Below are 15,767 nucleotides of genomic sequence, written 5' to 3'. Positions count from 1 at the left end.
GGCACTGTATGTAAAATTAAATAGTTCCTCAGTAAAGCAGTTTTGTAATAACTGTACCGTTGAGCTATCCAGGTGTGGCTGATCTATAACCAATACATTTTTATGTTCTGCTATATTGCATATTCATACAAAACTGAAGTAGCATTGTTTTGAGCGACAAAGTGATACTCCTTTAGGAAATATTGGAAGATCACTTGCTCTTTTGTGGTATTCCTTTACCGTAGTATGATGTATAAATAACATGTTTTAATATTTTTACAGGTTGCAGTCAACATAATGATCATTTCCAGACATAGTATGAACACCTTACAAGATGCTGCATTCCGGAGTTCATGTGGATATCTATATACCAGTGCCACAGCTCCCTCAGTACCAAGCAAAGATTGTTGTAGGACTCCTCGCCTTTGTATGTTTTGCTAACAGCTATGATGGAGACTTTGTGTTTGATGACTCTGAAGCTATCATCAATAATAAGGTACATGGCTTTTATTTTATTTGTAACTGTACAGAATATATTAGACCCAGAATTGATCAAGCCATCTTGATGCAGCAACATTGATTTATTGATATAATCCAGCCCATATTCAGCCAGCAGGATTAAGACTGCAGTGTTTGGACAGTTTAGCAAGAGAAACTTTCCCAAGCTGTAACCAGTAATGTTTGTACTCCATATTGCCTCTTTAGATCTCTGTTTCTGCTAACTGATCTCAATACACAGAAATGGCCCCAGGTATTGTCCGTCATTATTTTCAGTAGTTTGTCACATGATGTGTGTTGTATCACCCTGGTCTGATCAGCCATCATTTGCTTGCTGTTTGGAAAACAGTTAGCAAGGTCTGTTCTTGTCAGTTGTATCTTTTCCCTGTGAAGGTTTTATATGTTTCCCCTTTAGGATATGGCCTGTTGACCAGAGCAGGAATGTATTTCAGTGTATACTTTTGTACTTAGTTGGCTGTAAATATTTTGGAGGACTGACCTCCAGGACTTTCTTGTCACAGTAGCTTGTATCATTATTTTAGGTTGAGCTGACTGATTATTTCTTCCAGGCCTTCGTCTTCCAGGTCATTTAGGACAATTGTACATTTCATTCCTCCTGTATTATGGTCAGCTTGGACTGCTTGAAGATGAGGAAGGTTTAGGTTTTATTAAAAGTGCAGATTGATGTGGGTTTTGCCCCCCCCCCCATGGATCTAGGGTGGAAAGAGATGTTTCCTTGCCTTCTATTTTCACCTCCTCTTCCTCATTGGTACTTACTTAAGCATCAATTGTTGTGTGGCTGATCAGCAACCAGTAAATCCCACAGTCCCCATTGGTAGAGGCACTGACATTGGTTGTGTCTTACATGCTGGCTCCACAGCTGCCTGCATCAGTGACACAATCGATATGTTTGAGTGGCCTTGGCATCAATGACATGATCGATATGTTTGTGTGGCTTTGGCACTGAAGCAAACAGGCACTTGGGTCCCTGGATTCAGTATTTATTTTTCAAGACTAGTATTGGCTCCAGTATTATCTTTGTAGTTTTATGTCTCATTTTTTTGAGCCTTCAGCCCTATGACCATGGTGTTGGCTTCCATCTTAGTTTTGTCAGTAGTGGTGTCTGGCTGGTGCAACTGTACTGAGGATGTTGATGCCTTCAGCACTGATGCTGATTACTACCAACCCCCTCACATCTGACTTGATGCTCTCAGGTTCAGGTTAAACCTTTTTGGTGGAGATTGGGTTTTCATTGGATCCTTCTCAGCATGGGCCTCCCCTGGCATCTGCAGTTTTATCAGTCTTGACTAGAGACTCAGGACAATGGTGGCCTAAAGGAGGTTCTTGCACTGCAGAGCTCAGGGATGCAGGACTCCAAGGCATTGGATCAATTTAGGATGTGGGTTTCTGCATCCGTAAAGCTTTCTGAATTGGAGCCTAATTGTTACATATTCTTAGGTTCCATCAAGAGCTTGATAACAAGATGTTCAAGTTCCTGTACTAGATGCAGCAACTATATCCATCCTTAACCTCACCATTTAGCTAGCTTGATATGCCCAGGTAAAGGCAGCACACACCTGCATAGCCATATATCATTGTGCCTGACAGTGGCCAACACATTTTGATGAAAAGTTAAGGAATCCTTCGTCAATGCCTGCTTTGATTGTTTTGTTTTGTTTGAAGCTAAGTGAAAGAAATATTGGTGGACTGTGAGTAGGAGGGTAAAAACCTCATGGCTGCTGGCATCAAATTTGTAGCTCTAAAGTGTGCTTTTTCTAGGATGCAGAAACATCCATGTTAACTGTGACACTGGTGTGGCCAAATGTAATCTTAAACCTGCATTCTGAAGGAACTAATCTGGTTGTGGGAACTTCCAGAATTTATACCATGAGCATACCACAGGCAATCAACGGAATCAGTAAATCTGTGGTTCTCTTTCAGGTATGTGTTGGTGGGGGGGGGGGGGCAACTGAATCTCTGTGGACTTTTGTGATTGTCCCACATGGGGGGGGGGGCAGTCATGGTTTGACTGCCTCCCCACCTGCCTGTGTGTTTTGCTGTCATTCAGGAGAGGTGGATATGGCGAATTATACCCAGAGACTATAGCATCCAGTTCCACAAGCCACCCCTGCTGCACTGTCTACCATTGGTTGATGGCCTCAGTGAGTTTTCAACTCCATAAAAATTCCAGACCAGGGCAAGGTAGTAACTCACTAAACTGGGCATAAATCCCTGTGTCACAAGATGGGTGGCCAACTGGCTCACTGACAGAACCCATGCCGTAAAAGTAGCCAACTCCAAGTCCGACTTCAGACTGTGACGAGTGGAGTACCACAGGGATCGGTCCTGGGTCCTTTCCTGTTTGGCATCTACTTCTCTAAAGTGCAGGCCAACACAGAAGGTCTTTGGCTAACAAAGTTTGCAGATGACTACTGCAAACTGGGAGCCATAATAGAATCACCTAATGATGTAGACATTGTACAAAAGGGTCTCACAGAGACAGATCCTTGGTGTCAAAGTCATGGCCTCAAGCTCAATGCTAAGAAGTGCATTGTCATCCCCTTTGGGAAAAACTCAGTACCCATGAACTACCACATAGGCAGTAGACTAAACACTGAAAGTGTGATAAGAGACAAATGTCCGATGGTGCTGTTACAGACTCTTGAGTTAATTGGATGCTAGTTGTGCACCCTGTCTTGCAAGACCTGTTTTCCATTAGACAGGATTTCTCCTGTCTAGAAGGCTGTATCTCATCTGCTCTTGGATGTCATTTGCAGCTCTTTGTCCCAGAACATGAGCTTGATGAGCACATTTATTCATGTTGTACCTACTCCCAAGTTTCATATGCAAGTTCTGTGGTAGACCCTTTAATTTCAGTGGTCTCAGTGTAGAGATGTTTTTTTCAAATTGGTCAGAATTTTCAAGGTGTGTAGGAAGCAATTAAGTAGTGGCTTCACACCTCCAGCAAAAATTTTCAAGGTATGTAGGGAGCAATTAAATAGTGGCTTCACACCTCCAGCATTACTCTGGACAGCCCTTTTCTCTTTCATTCTCTGATAGTGACTGTTATATCAAATGCCGTAAAGTGGGGCGGCATTGTTGAGAGCAGACAGCTCAAGACATATTATCACAAGTAGAGGCCAGTTTGCACATCAGTATTTTTGCACGATGAATCAAGTGCTCCTCATTCTGCTGGCTGTTCAGGAGTCCTTTTCTTTTGGTGCATTTGCCATCCACATCATTATCTAGGCTATGGTGTGGTTTATCAAAATGCATGGGGAGGGGGACCCATTCCTATCCCCTGTGCCAAGAACTGTTGAGTGTATTGAAATGGACTATTTCATAGCAGTGTTTTCTGATAGCCACACAAACAGCTGCAGTAGCTAGTACAGTGTAGGACAGACGCTGCTACTGCCTGCCTGTGGTGCACAAGTGGTCCATCACTTTGCCAGTAGCATGAAAATTGTTCCATCACTTGGGGAATACCTTGCTTTTACCTGTTTCCATCCACAACAAACTTCAATTGAAGCAATTTCTTTTCCCTTATCCCCTGTTCAAGGGAGCAGTCCAAGAATTATCTGCCCAGAAATGGTCTTCAGGACTCTCTTATGCTTTCTCCCATTTCCTTTTATTCTGAAATCTATGCAAAAAGCCACAGCACATGAGTCCAAAGTAATTTTCATTGCTACTGTTTTGGCCTCCATAAGTATAGTTCCTTCTGCTTTGGTCTCGCCTCCCAGAGCCATTTGCTGCTCAGACCCCTCATGTTTGATTTGCATATCCCAGCAAACATCCCTCACTCTCTTGTTCCCATTATGTAACCAGATGGTTACTCCATTTCTAGTAATGGCCAGGAATAGTACATTCCCTCTGGGTTTTTCCACGTCTTTCCTTCTGCCCAGAGAATGAATCCAAGGACGATGTATAAGAATTAATGGATTTCAAAGCTTAGATCCTTTCACAGTATTAGATTACTTGTCCCATTTTTTTTTGACACAGGAACTGAGGTCTTTTTCATCACTTCCTCAACCAGTGGGTCTCTTTACTTCAATAGCCTTTGGCTCCATAACGCAATCTCCTCCACTTACCTATAATCCTTTCCTTAGCTTGGATTACCTCAGATCCCATTTGCTGCTTCAGTGTTAGGTTGTGGTGACCTGTAGCTCGAGTGGTTTCTGGAGTTAGATAAGTCATTGTTTTTCAATTTTTTTTTCCCTTAGTGGGTAACTGTCTAGTTCCTTGTTTCCTCCCCTTTCTGTCTCTCTCTCTCCCTCTCTCTGTCTGTCTCTCTCTCTATATATATATATATATATATATATATATATATAAATATTTATATATATAATATATTAATTCTAATAAAATATATTTCTATAGTTAGTGTAGTTTTTTGATCTGCTAGTTCTCTCCTCTCGCACTTTTACTAGCTTATTAGTCTAGCACTTTACCAGACTTCTTTTAGCAATTATTGTAGCACACAAAAGTGCTACCAGCATTAAACGTTCTACAAGGAAACAGCTCCAGTACTTATGCCCACCCCTCCAGGCATGTATAAAGGTCAGTTCCCTATGCTTTCTCCTATTAACTTGGTGAACTTGGGCATCCTAAGCAACTGCCTCATGTACACTGACAACCCTCTCCTCTTACCTCTCAACACTCAGACTTGCGAGAGATGCACTTATATGTCCAAACTGGAAGCCACGCACTCTCCAGCCAAGACCGGAATAGCTGGTCAAGTGTAGAAGGTCAACACTTGCACCATACCACATGGAACACATAGCCCTCCAGAACACACACCAGCACTGCCTTCACATAAAAACACAAACCACACACCCACTTTTGCGGAGGCTGTCAAGAAAAATCTACCCAAACAGCAGAGACCTCCAAGGCAGAAACGCACTTGACCAACATAACACTAATCAAGAGACACACAACTCTCCGAAACAGTGTGCCACTCAACCAAAGCCCCTAAGGCAAAACAGCATGCCCAACACATTAGTCATAGGTGACTTGATAGTGAGGCACACTGATGTCCTACTCACTAGGTTGAATAAGGAGAAAGTAACAGTCAGCTGCCTGTCAGGTGCCAGGATCAGCCACATAATGCACTCGGGTCCCTCAACAACAGGTGCAAATATGACTCTGTGATTGTACATGTGGGTGTGAATGACCTGAGCTGTACCTCCCTGGACTACATGAAGAGAGACATGGAGGAGCTCTCGGATTATCTACCCCAGGCGGGTATGACCCTAGCCCTGAGCAGCCTCCTACCATCACCCAGAATGATACCACAGTACAAGCAGAAAATGATTGATTTCAATAACTGGCTAAGTTTTTGGTGTCATTCTAAGGGGATCCAATATCTGTCTGCCTAGGATGACATGATTGACAGACCTTGATGCTTTGCCAGAGATGGTCTGCATCTGTTATCTCTGGGTTTCTGGATACTGGCCAAGGCTCTTGCCACCCCTATAGTGCCTTTTTAGGTGGTATTCCAAAGACCAAATCACCACCGTAACAGCTACAAACAAATTGCAATCTGAGAGTCATGCTGCTCAATGCTAGAAGTCTAAATATCAAAATGCACTCGCTCGAAGCACTCCTCAAAATGGAGAACATCGACATTTGTGCTGTAACATAGACCTGGTTCAAGGCAGCAGAAAGCACCCCTGCAGTACCAGGCTATAACTCATTCCACACCTTTCAGCCCCAGAACTTGGACCAAAACTTCAAAGGTGGTGGTGTATCCATATTCATAAAGAATGCGCACACCTCCAGACTGGTAGCCCAATGTAATGCATCAGAGATAATTCAGGTGCAGCTAACATTGGGCAAGACAGCGATTCAGGTCATGACCTGCTATAGGTCCCCAACCATCAACCAAGACTCACACTCCACATTCCTACACATCCTGGAGAATATTAGGATCCAACCTAACACACTCATACTGGGCGTCTTCAATTACCCCACCATTAACTGGGAAAACTACTCCTGTACCAATACACTTGCCCAATGTTTCTTGGACTTCATTAATTCCAATGCCCTAGACCAGCTCGTTCTTACCCCCACTAGAGGTAGCAACATCCTTGAACTGGTCATTACTAACATGGGTGACCGCTGCTGTATACCAATAGTCAACTCCTCCCTGGTTAGATCCGACCACAAGCTAATAACCTTGGAAATCCACCCCCCCCCGCAAAGGTAACCACCATGAAAAACTTCTCCAAAGCTAAATTTGGTCTCCTAAAAACAGACAGAGGTGGCTAACTTCACGGCACCCATGTAATTGGAGAACAGTTGCATGACCGCTGAATAACACACTAATGGTCCTGCACGAACATGTACACAAATGCATGGATCTCGCCATACCCAATAGAACTAAGACTCTCTCTTCCAAAAAAGGAAGCCAATTTGGTGGTCCCATGCCATAAACAAATTCTACAACAGAAGGAGGAGACTGATGCAAAATAAGGTGAAGTCCCAAGACTGGAAAAACTCCCTTATCAGCCTCAACAAAAAGTTGAGATCCCTCATCATGTCCTCTAAAGCTAGCTATGAAAACAGAATTGCAGCAGATAGTAAAGACAACCACAAGGCCTTCTATAGTTATGTAAAGAATCTCCACGGCAGTACCCAGATTTACTCGGAGCTGTTGCACAATAGCACCTCCTATACCGAGCCAACAGATAATGCCAATATACTGGCTGACAGATTCAGTGCCAAATTTACCCCCCCCCCCCAAAGAACCAATCACAATACCAGCAGATTGCCAGGTACCCAGTATTACTGCTGCACAGGTTAAAATAGCACTGTCCAAGGCCAAGAATATAGCTTCTGTGGGACATGTCAATATCCCTGGCTGTGTTCTACATGAACTACAGAGTGAACTGGCACCTTAACCTGTGTGCCCTGTTCAATCACAGCCTCACCTCAGGCTTTGTCCTTACTGAATAGCGCACTGCTACAGTCATCCCTTTCTATAAAGGAGGAGCAACTACAGACCCTGGGAACTATTGCCCCATTAGCCTGACAAGTCTGATATGCAAAGCTATGGAACACATCATGGACCTAATAAACAAGGATATAGGGAATCTCCAAACTCTGGATCCTGCACAGTTTGGTTTTGTGAAGGGTAGCTCATGCCTGCTCAAACTGATCGACTTCTTTGAGTCAGTCATCAGAGCTGTGGATGAAGGCAAGGTGGTTCATACAGCCTACCTTGATCTGGCAAAGGCCTTTGATACCATTCCCCACTCAGGAATCATAGAAAAACTCACTAAGCTAGGCATCAACACCTATATCACTAGGTGGGTTGCAAACTGGCTCACAAATAGAACCCACAGTGTGAAAGTAGCTGACTCCACGTCAGACTGCTGACCAGTCATGAGTGGAGTCCCACAGGATTCGGTCCTGGGTCCTCTCCTGTTTGGTATCTACTTCTCTGAAGTCCAGGCCGACACAAATGGACTCTGGCTGACAAAATTTGCAAACTATTGCAAGTTGGGAGCCATAATTAACTCCCCAAATGATGTTGGCATCCTACAGAAAGGCCTCACTGAGACCAGTGACTGGTGTCAGAACTATGACCTTAAGCTCAATGCCAAAAAATGTGTCGTCATCCCCTTTGGGAAAACCCCAGTTCCCATGAATTACCACATCGATGGTAGTCCACTGAACACAGAAGGCATCATAAGAGATCTGGGAACACAGGTTGACAGCAACCTCTCTTTTGACCACCAAATTGCCACTGTGGTCAGATAGTCCTTCTATGTGGCACATCTCATTACTAAGGGTTTTGCATCCAGGAAGAATGTAGTCATTGTCTCCCTCTACTCTTCCCTCATTAGGCCAATCATCGAGTACAATGCCCCATTTGGCATGTACCTCACTAGACACCTGCAACAACTGGAGAGGATTTAAAAGTACCTCACAAAGAGGATCCTAGGCCTTAAACACTTGTCCTATATGGACAGACTCAAAAAACTCCAACTATTCTCTGTCTCATGTCGCCTACTTAGAGGCGATCTCTGCTTGACTTACAATGCCATGTCTGACCCAGCTCTGTTAGAAATGCTATATCTAAAGAAATCCCAATCCCTCCGCACCACACACTCCAGAGACCTCAACCTCATTACCACAATCAACAAAACATGCTGGAGGGACAGGTTCCTCACCCAGAGACTGCCCATGCTCTGGAATAGACTTCCCATACATGTTAAGCAGAGCACCTCGCTGTCCCTCTTCAGGAGAAATCTTGATATGTGGATGGGTAATAGAAAGTTCACCCCGGGGATCACTCCTGTGGCTGTACTTGATAGATGCACTTGGAACCAGCATCGGGTGGCATGATGCCAGGGCACTTCTATGGGCTAGGCTTGTAAAGGCTCCAGGGCCATCAGCCTAGTACACACCTATGAACCAACTTTTGACTCCTACTCCGAAGCATTCCATAGCTTCATTGTCTTTGGACCCGAGAAAGGATTTTTGTCTGTGTCTTATCCTAAGGCCTAGCCTTTGTTGACTCTGACAGCTTCTCTGATCCAGATGGCTCTGACTCTGTCGGAGCCAGGTAGATTTCAGAGCTGTACTGTTGGCACCTGATCTGGGGATATGGGTTTGAATCCAATGTTTTGGAGACATCCCTTCCCCTTGGAGCCTTGACTCTGAATATCTCATTTCTTATTTCTGTGTCAGGGTGGGATCATGGGGGTGACTGGAGCTGTCCTGGTCAGGTGGCTTTGGCTCCCACCAGGTCAGTTTTTTGTTCCCCCATGACCTTTGCCTTTGAGGTTGTAGAAGAGCATTTTCCACCTCTGTGGACAAGACTTCCTCCTCTCTTGGGTCTACTCCCTCAACAACTGTCTCCTTTGGATCCTGAGCCTTTTCATCCTGTTCCATTGGGACAGCTGGCCGAGTCAAGTCTAGAGACGGTCCTCATCCAAGATTCTGCTCCCAGTTCTGGGTCCTTCCTAGGGCATCTCACCACAAAATAAGGCACAAAGATTCCCCAAAGAGGTCTTTGATGGAAGACATTCGTTTTGAAGGGGTTGAGTCCCCAGATCACTCTTGAGGATGTGTGTTTTGGTGAAATCCTTGAACATTTGAAATGGAAAGGTGGTTGGTCTTCCGACCCCAACCCCCCCCCCCAAAGGAGTCTGTGCTTCTCAAGGATAACAGAACTGGGTCAGCTATGTCCTGGATAGTCCTCCCTGCAGATGAGATGGTGGACCTCATTTCACAGCAGGCTTGGAAGGATCCAGATGTCACAGAACTTGTCCCCGAGAGACTAGATAAGTACTTTGTTGTGCCAAAGGATCGGGCCCATTGGAGCAAGGTTCTCCAGTGAATGCTGTGGTGGTGGTAGCCGCTGCCAAGAAAGAACTTGCTGAACAGAGTTCTGCTTTCCATCTCGCAAATAGAAAGTGCAGGGCATTGGATAGATGTGGGAAATGTGTATACAAAATAGCGACCTTTGCCCGCAGGTCGCTGAACTATTTGGCACCCATTACAAGATTTCAGAGGAAATTGATCAAGGAGTTTTCCAGTGTCATTTCCAGGTCCCTATCTGTGGAGGACAAGAAGTTTTTTTTTTGTTTTCGCAACTGGCCATCCTTCATTCTCTATCAAAAGCCTCCATGAGGCTGATTTCTCATGCCTCAGAGGAAGCTTTGAGAGTGGCAAGTTCAGGAATTGCCGTAAGAAGGTACACCTTGATGCACCTTTGTGATTTTTGTGGAGCTCTTCAAGACATCATTCATCAATGCTCCCTTTAATGGATTCACCTTATTTGGCTCTAAGGTGAAGGAAACTCTCTCCAGGAGCAAACAGAATGAATGACATTATCTGCTGTTGGGATGTATTCTTCTAATTCTCCTGAAGCCAGAGAGGAGGTAGAAAGATGGGGATAAACAAGACGCAAGAGTCTACCCAGGATTCCTATGGAGACAGATCCCCCTTGGTAGAGGGGGAAATTGTAATGACAGACCTTGTTTCAGAGGTAGCCCACAACACTAGGGCTTCAGGGGCTACTTTCTCTGAGAAGCCCTTTGAGGGCTCTTGAAAGGTTGCCCGACTGCTGCACTCTTGAAGCTGTCGTGGGGGTGCTTATCTCTGCAACGGGGAGCCTGGATAGACATCACCAAAGACACCTGGTTACAGAGTATAATATCCAGAGGTTATTAAATACCATTTTCTCTTCAACCTCCCCATCGTACCAAAAGGACTGCTAATGTTTCACTCAGTATGAGGAAAGTGACAGCCCTAGAATTAATAAAACTGCTGGCAAAAAGCCGTCCAAGTGTTCCCCCAAGACTAACAAGAATCCTGAAATTCTTTAATATTCTTTTAGTGCCAAAGAACAGGGAATATTCTTTTAGTGCCAAAGAACAGGGAACTAAGACCAATTTTGGATCTTAGCAATTTAAATCAATTTGTCAAACACTCAAAGTTCCAGATGGTCATGGTTCAGTCCATTCTGCTGCTGTTGTGGAAGGACTATTGGGATGTTCTCTGTAGATCTCTAGGATGCATACTATCACATCAAAATAGACGGGCACTCCAGAAAATACCAAAGCTTTCTTCTAGGAGCCAGTCACTACTGGTTCAGGGTCCTGCCCTTTGGTCTCACCACAATCCCCGAGGTTTTCACTTCGTGCATGACAATGGTCACAGCTCCCTTAGAACTGCTGGGCTTCTGGGTGTTTCCTTATCTTTACTGACTACTCTGCTTCCACCAAGCCTGTACTGATTCAGGCCAGGGAGTTCTTGCTCTGTCTGTCTTCAACTGGGAATTACAGTGAGCTACGTCAGGTCACCAGTGCTATAAAGGAGAGCAGCCGATGCCATTACATCAGTCTTTCTTGCTGTGGAGCCCTTAGCAGAAGCAGTTCACAAGTGTGCCAGTCTGTCACTGCCAGAGTTTTGATTTACAGCTAAAAACGTCTAAAACTAAGTACCCTGTTGGGAATCTTGTTTAGGCCCAGATCACGATGTCCCTCGTTGCCAGTTCTCTGCCCTCTTTAATGCGAGAACCAGTCATCGTAGAGCTCTTATTGTAGCCAGGGATTTTCATCTTTCATCTTCGCATTCTGAAATGGCGTCAGTCAGCCAACCTTCCATAGACATTCAGAAGAAACGTAAGGATAAAGATAGACAGACCACACAAGTCCAAGGCTTCTGATGACATTACCGCTAAGCAGGTCGTCCAGTTCTCTGGAATTCAGTGAGGCGCTTTTGCAGCCCCTATGGCTCGATTCGATACCTTTGCAGGCCTCTACTGAGAGCCTTTCGGAGTCCGGTGTACCCCAGAAATCTTCTTCGTCTTCTGAGCCTTTGGTTGTCTCTGCCTCGGTTGGGTCCAGAGCCGCGACGCAGGCACTGACTACTGAGGAGGCCTTTCGCACTATCGATTCCAGACAAAAAATTATGTCTTCTCTTCTGACTACTATTCCTCTCAGACTGATGGATTCACTTAGGCCTAGAGGCAAGGCCATTCCCAGGAAAACTACCTCTAACCACCATGTTACTCTTGCTCCTCCTCCCCAAACTCAAATGCTTAAAATGGTAGAGGATCTTGTCTCCCTTATCAGGGGTAGTCAGGCCACAACTTCTAAAAAGAAGAGAGACCTTTCTCCTGATATACTCACAGAACAGGATTCTGAGGAATCTGATTATTCAGAGTTTGTAGAGGAACAACAACCTCTGACTGCTTATGAGGATTCAGATGCAGAGGAATCCATTCCCTCTGGCTCCCCACCAGAAATCTTTCCTTTGGGGAAACCCTTCACACCCTCAGGGAACATTTCCACTGGGAATCCCAGGACCTCAGCCTAAGAAAAGACTAAGAGGGTTTCTAGACCTGCCCCAGCACAGACCCTTGGCCATCCCTCCTATCTTAGAGGTGGTTGATGTCTTCCAGGAATCCAGTTTAACTCCTGATGCCCTCCCACCTGCTCCCAGAAAACCTGACTGGTATTACAGAGTACCAAATTCTCACAAATACCTGTAAAGAAATCCTGCTGCAGACCCAGAGGTCATTACGCAGGGACCAAAAGGAGCTAAGACTAGTTCTACAAAGAATCCTACACTTTCTGACAAGTACTCCAGAGCTCTGGACAGATGGAGTAAAAACATATACACCTCTGTAACCTTGGCTATTAGAGCTCTCAACTATCAGTTCCACATGTTAAAATATCAACAACAGACTTTGGAACTGTTAAAACAAAACATTTCTATCTTTCCTGACTGTGCCAATTCAAAAGAGTTAGCAGATTTACTGCACTCTACTTGTCAAGTGGCTAAACACTCATTACACTGTGGATATGATGCCCTAGAAGCCTCTAGCAGGGCAGCATTGTCAGGATCTGTCACTAGGAGACATGCATGGTTGATGGAACAACCTCTCCCTGATCATGTCAAATTTAAATTACTTGATGCACCTCTGGATAACGACCTCTTGTTTGGAAAAAAAGCAGAAGAGGTGCTTAAAAAGATGGAAGACAAAGCAAAATCTATGCAAACAGTAAAATATTTCCTTCAGGTACAACCTCCTAGGTCCTGCAGGAATTTTCCCTCAAAACACTGGTCCTTTCCTGCACCTAGCAGACAGGGGCAAGGTAAGCCCCGCAGGGACAGACCACCCAGACTCTCACCCCAGGGACAGCAGAGAACCAAACAGTGGACCACTGCCACTCCAAAGGCAGGGAGTTCTAAGCCATCCCTCTATGGCAGAAATTCTCAATGACTCCCTCTTCCCCCCCTCTGTCATCTTTTCGCTCACCAAAAACTAGGAGGAAGGCTCTCCCTCTGCAAAGAAAATTGTCTCTCTGTAACAAAAGACCAATGAATCTTAAAGATAATTTTTTAGGGATACAAATTCTCCTTCAGCGAACTCCCAATTCTAAGAGGGTACCCAGACTTACCTCCAAATCACTGGGCAGAGGCATTGAAACAAGTCCAAACTCTCATATCCCAATGGGCAGTAAAACCTGTCCCCTCAGATCAAACAGGTGAAGGCTTTTATTCCAGACTATTCCTGGTTCCCAGAAAAGAGGGCACTTGGCACCCCATCCTGGATCTATCCATTCTGAACACATTCATGGTGGTCCCCAAATTCAAAATGCTAACCTTACGGCAGCTGTTCCCTATGCTGACAAAAAAATGCCTGGTTAGTAACCCTAGATCTAAAAGATGCCTACCTCCACATCCCCATAAGGGAATCCTGCAGGCAATTCCTTTGCTTCAGAGCAGGCAACACAACACTTTCAGTTCTCGGTGCTACACTTTAATTTATCTACTGCTCCAAGGGTATTCACCAAATGCTTAGCACCAGCCATAACATTTTGCAGACAGAGAAATATACATATTTACCCTTATCTGGATGGCTGCCTCATGCAGGCAGACTGCAAAGAAAAGCTCCTCAAGGACCTCCTTAGGGTACACCATCAACGAGAAGAAATCAAAGCAAACACCCTGCAGGAAGATCTTGGGAGCACTGCTGGACACAGCATCCCAAATGGCTTTCCTATCCCCAGAAAAGCAGAGCTTCCTGTCTCTCTACTTTACCCAGCTGGCTTCCAGAAGTCACCTTACTGCCAGGAATTTCCTCCAAGCCTTGGAGTGCATGGGATTTTGCAGCCTTCTAATTCCTCTGGCCAGGCTTCACATGAGAAAACTTCAGTGGTACCCAAAGAACCTTTGGTGTCAGTGCACTCAGCCTCTAGACACCTCTCTCCCTGTGATCCCCTGTATAAGGGCAGAGTTTTTGTGGTGGGCAAGGGCCTGTGCTCAGAACAAGGGTCTTTCCTTCACCCTTCGTCCAACTGGGTAGACCATTACCGCCAACGCCTGAGACACAGCTTGGGGCGCTCACCTAGACGGCAGGTGTACCCAAGGTCTTTGGGGTGCACAGCACCTTCCCTTACACATTAACCTGAAGGAAATTATGGCAGTACAAAAGGCTCTGACTTCCTTCAAACCCCATCTGAAGCCCAGGGTTCTGCTTATCAAAACAGACAACACCACAGTAATGTGGTACATCAACAAACAGGGAGGGACCCAATCCTACCCTCTGTGCAGGCTAGCCATGAACTATGGCTGACAACCTCATCTGTAGGACTACACCTGATAGCCCAATCCCTACCAGGGATCAACAACACCCTGGGAGACCACTTAAGCAGAAGCTTACTGGACCCCCATGAATGGCAGCTCCACAAAAAAACTTTTTACAGATCACTCAGGAGTGGATCTCTTTGCTTCATACCTCAACCATCAGCTGAAACAATTCTGTACCAGGGAGTGTCACCACCTAGCATGGAAGGTAGATGCATTGACCTTCCCCTGGAACACCCTCTTTATGTACGCATTCTCTCCTCTGCCTCTTATTCCAAAGGTACTGATCAAAATAAGGGAGGAGAGACCGAAAGCCATCCTTATTGCTCCAGATTGGCCTAGACCACATTGGTACCCCTTACTGCGCAGTCTGACATTACAGCCTCCCAGGCAGCTTCCACTGATCTCAAACCTCCTGACCAAGTGGGGAATTCTGCACCCGGACTTGCAGACTCTCAAACTATTAACATGACTAATACTCTAAAGGCAAAGAAGGGACCCCTGTTAAGCAAACAGGTCATAGACAATTATCACAGATGCCAGAAGGCCCAGCACCAGAAAATCTTATGCAGGAAAATGGAAAGGATTTTGCTCCTGGAGCCAGTCCAGAGGGGGCAATAACCTCACAACCTTCCATCCCTCTTATCCTGGACTACTTAGTGGAGCTATTTAATAGTGGCCTCTCCTTCTCCTCTATTTAAATCCACACCTCAGCCATCTCAGCTCATTTTGATACAGAACAGCCCCTGTTCTCCCATCTTTTGATGAAACAATTCCTCAGAGGGGCTTCTAATATCAGACCTCCCAGAAGGCCACCCACTCCAGCCTGGGACCTGAATTATATTTTGGAAAAACTTACTTTACCACTCTTTGAACCTGCTACTTCAGCAGAACTAAGATTCCTCTCCTGGAAGACTGCTTTTCTCCTAGCTATCACCTCAGCCAGGAGAGTTTCAGAACTTCAGGCACTGATGGCCATTGAGCCTTCATCATCTTCCATGCAGACAGGGCCTCCCTGAGGACTAGTCCTCCCTCCTTTATGCCCAAGGTGTGGTATCTAATGTAACTCTCAGTCAGGCCATACATCTACTCACCTTCTTTCCTAACCTTCAAAACAAGGGGGAGAGAATTCTGCACTCAGTAGACGTGCACAGACAGCTCAGATACTATCTGGACCATAC

General features: G+C 45.2%; 1 protein-coding gene across 1 annotated transcript in view; it reads left to right on the top strand.

Annotated features, from left to right (window-relative positions):
• TMTC4 (transmembrane O-mannosyltransferase targeting cadherins 4) overlaps positions 1–15,767 on the top strand; it is a 1,460,040-nt gene that overhangs the window by 91,725 nt on the left and 1,352,548 nt on the right. Inside the window, exon 2 of the mRNA XM_044071235.1 lies at positions 262–475. Within this exon, the coding sequence (XP_043927170.1) occupies positions 314–475 (162 nt within the window). The 5' untranslated portion in view covers positions 262–313. The remainder of the gene's footprint in view (positions 1–261; positions 476–15,767) is intronic.

Source organism: Protopterus annectens, chromosome 5.part0, assembly GCF_019279795.1.
Source record: "Protopterus annectens isolate FY-2018-M chromosome 5.part0, PAN1.0, whole genome shotgun sequence".
Taxonomy (NCBI): Eukaryota; Metazoa; Chordata; order Ceratodontiformes; family Protopteridae; genus Protopterus; species Protopterus annectens.
This window is presented reverse-complemented; position numbering and strand designations above follow the sequence as displayed.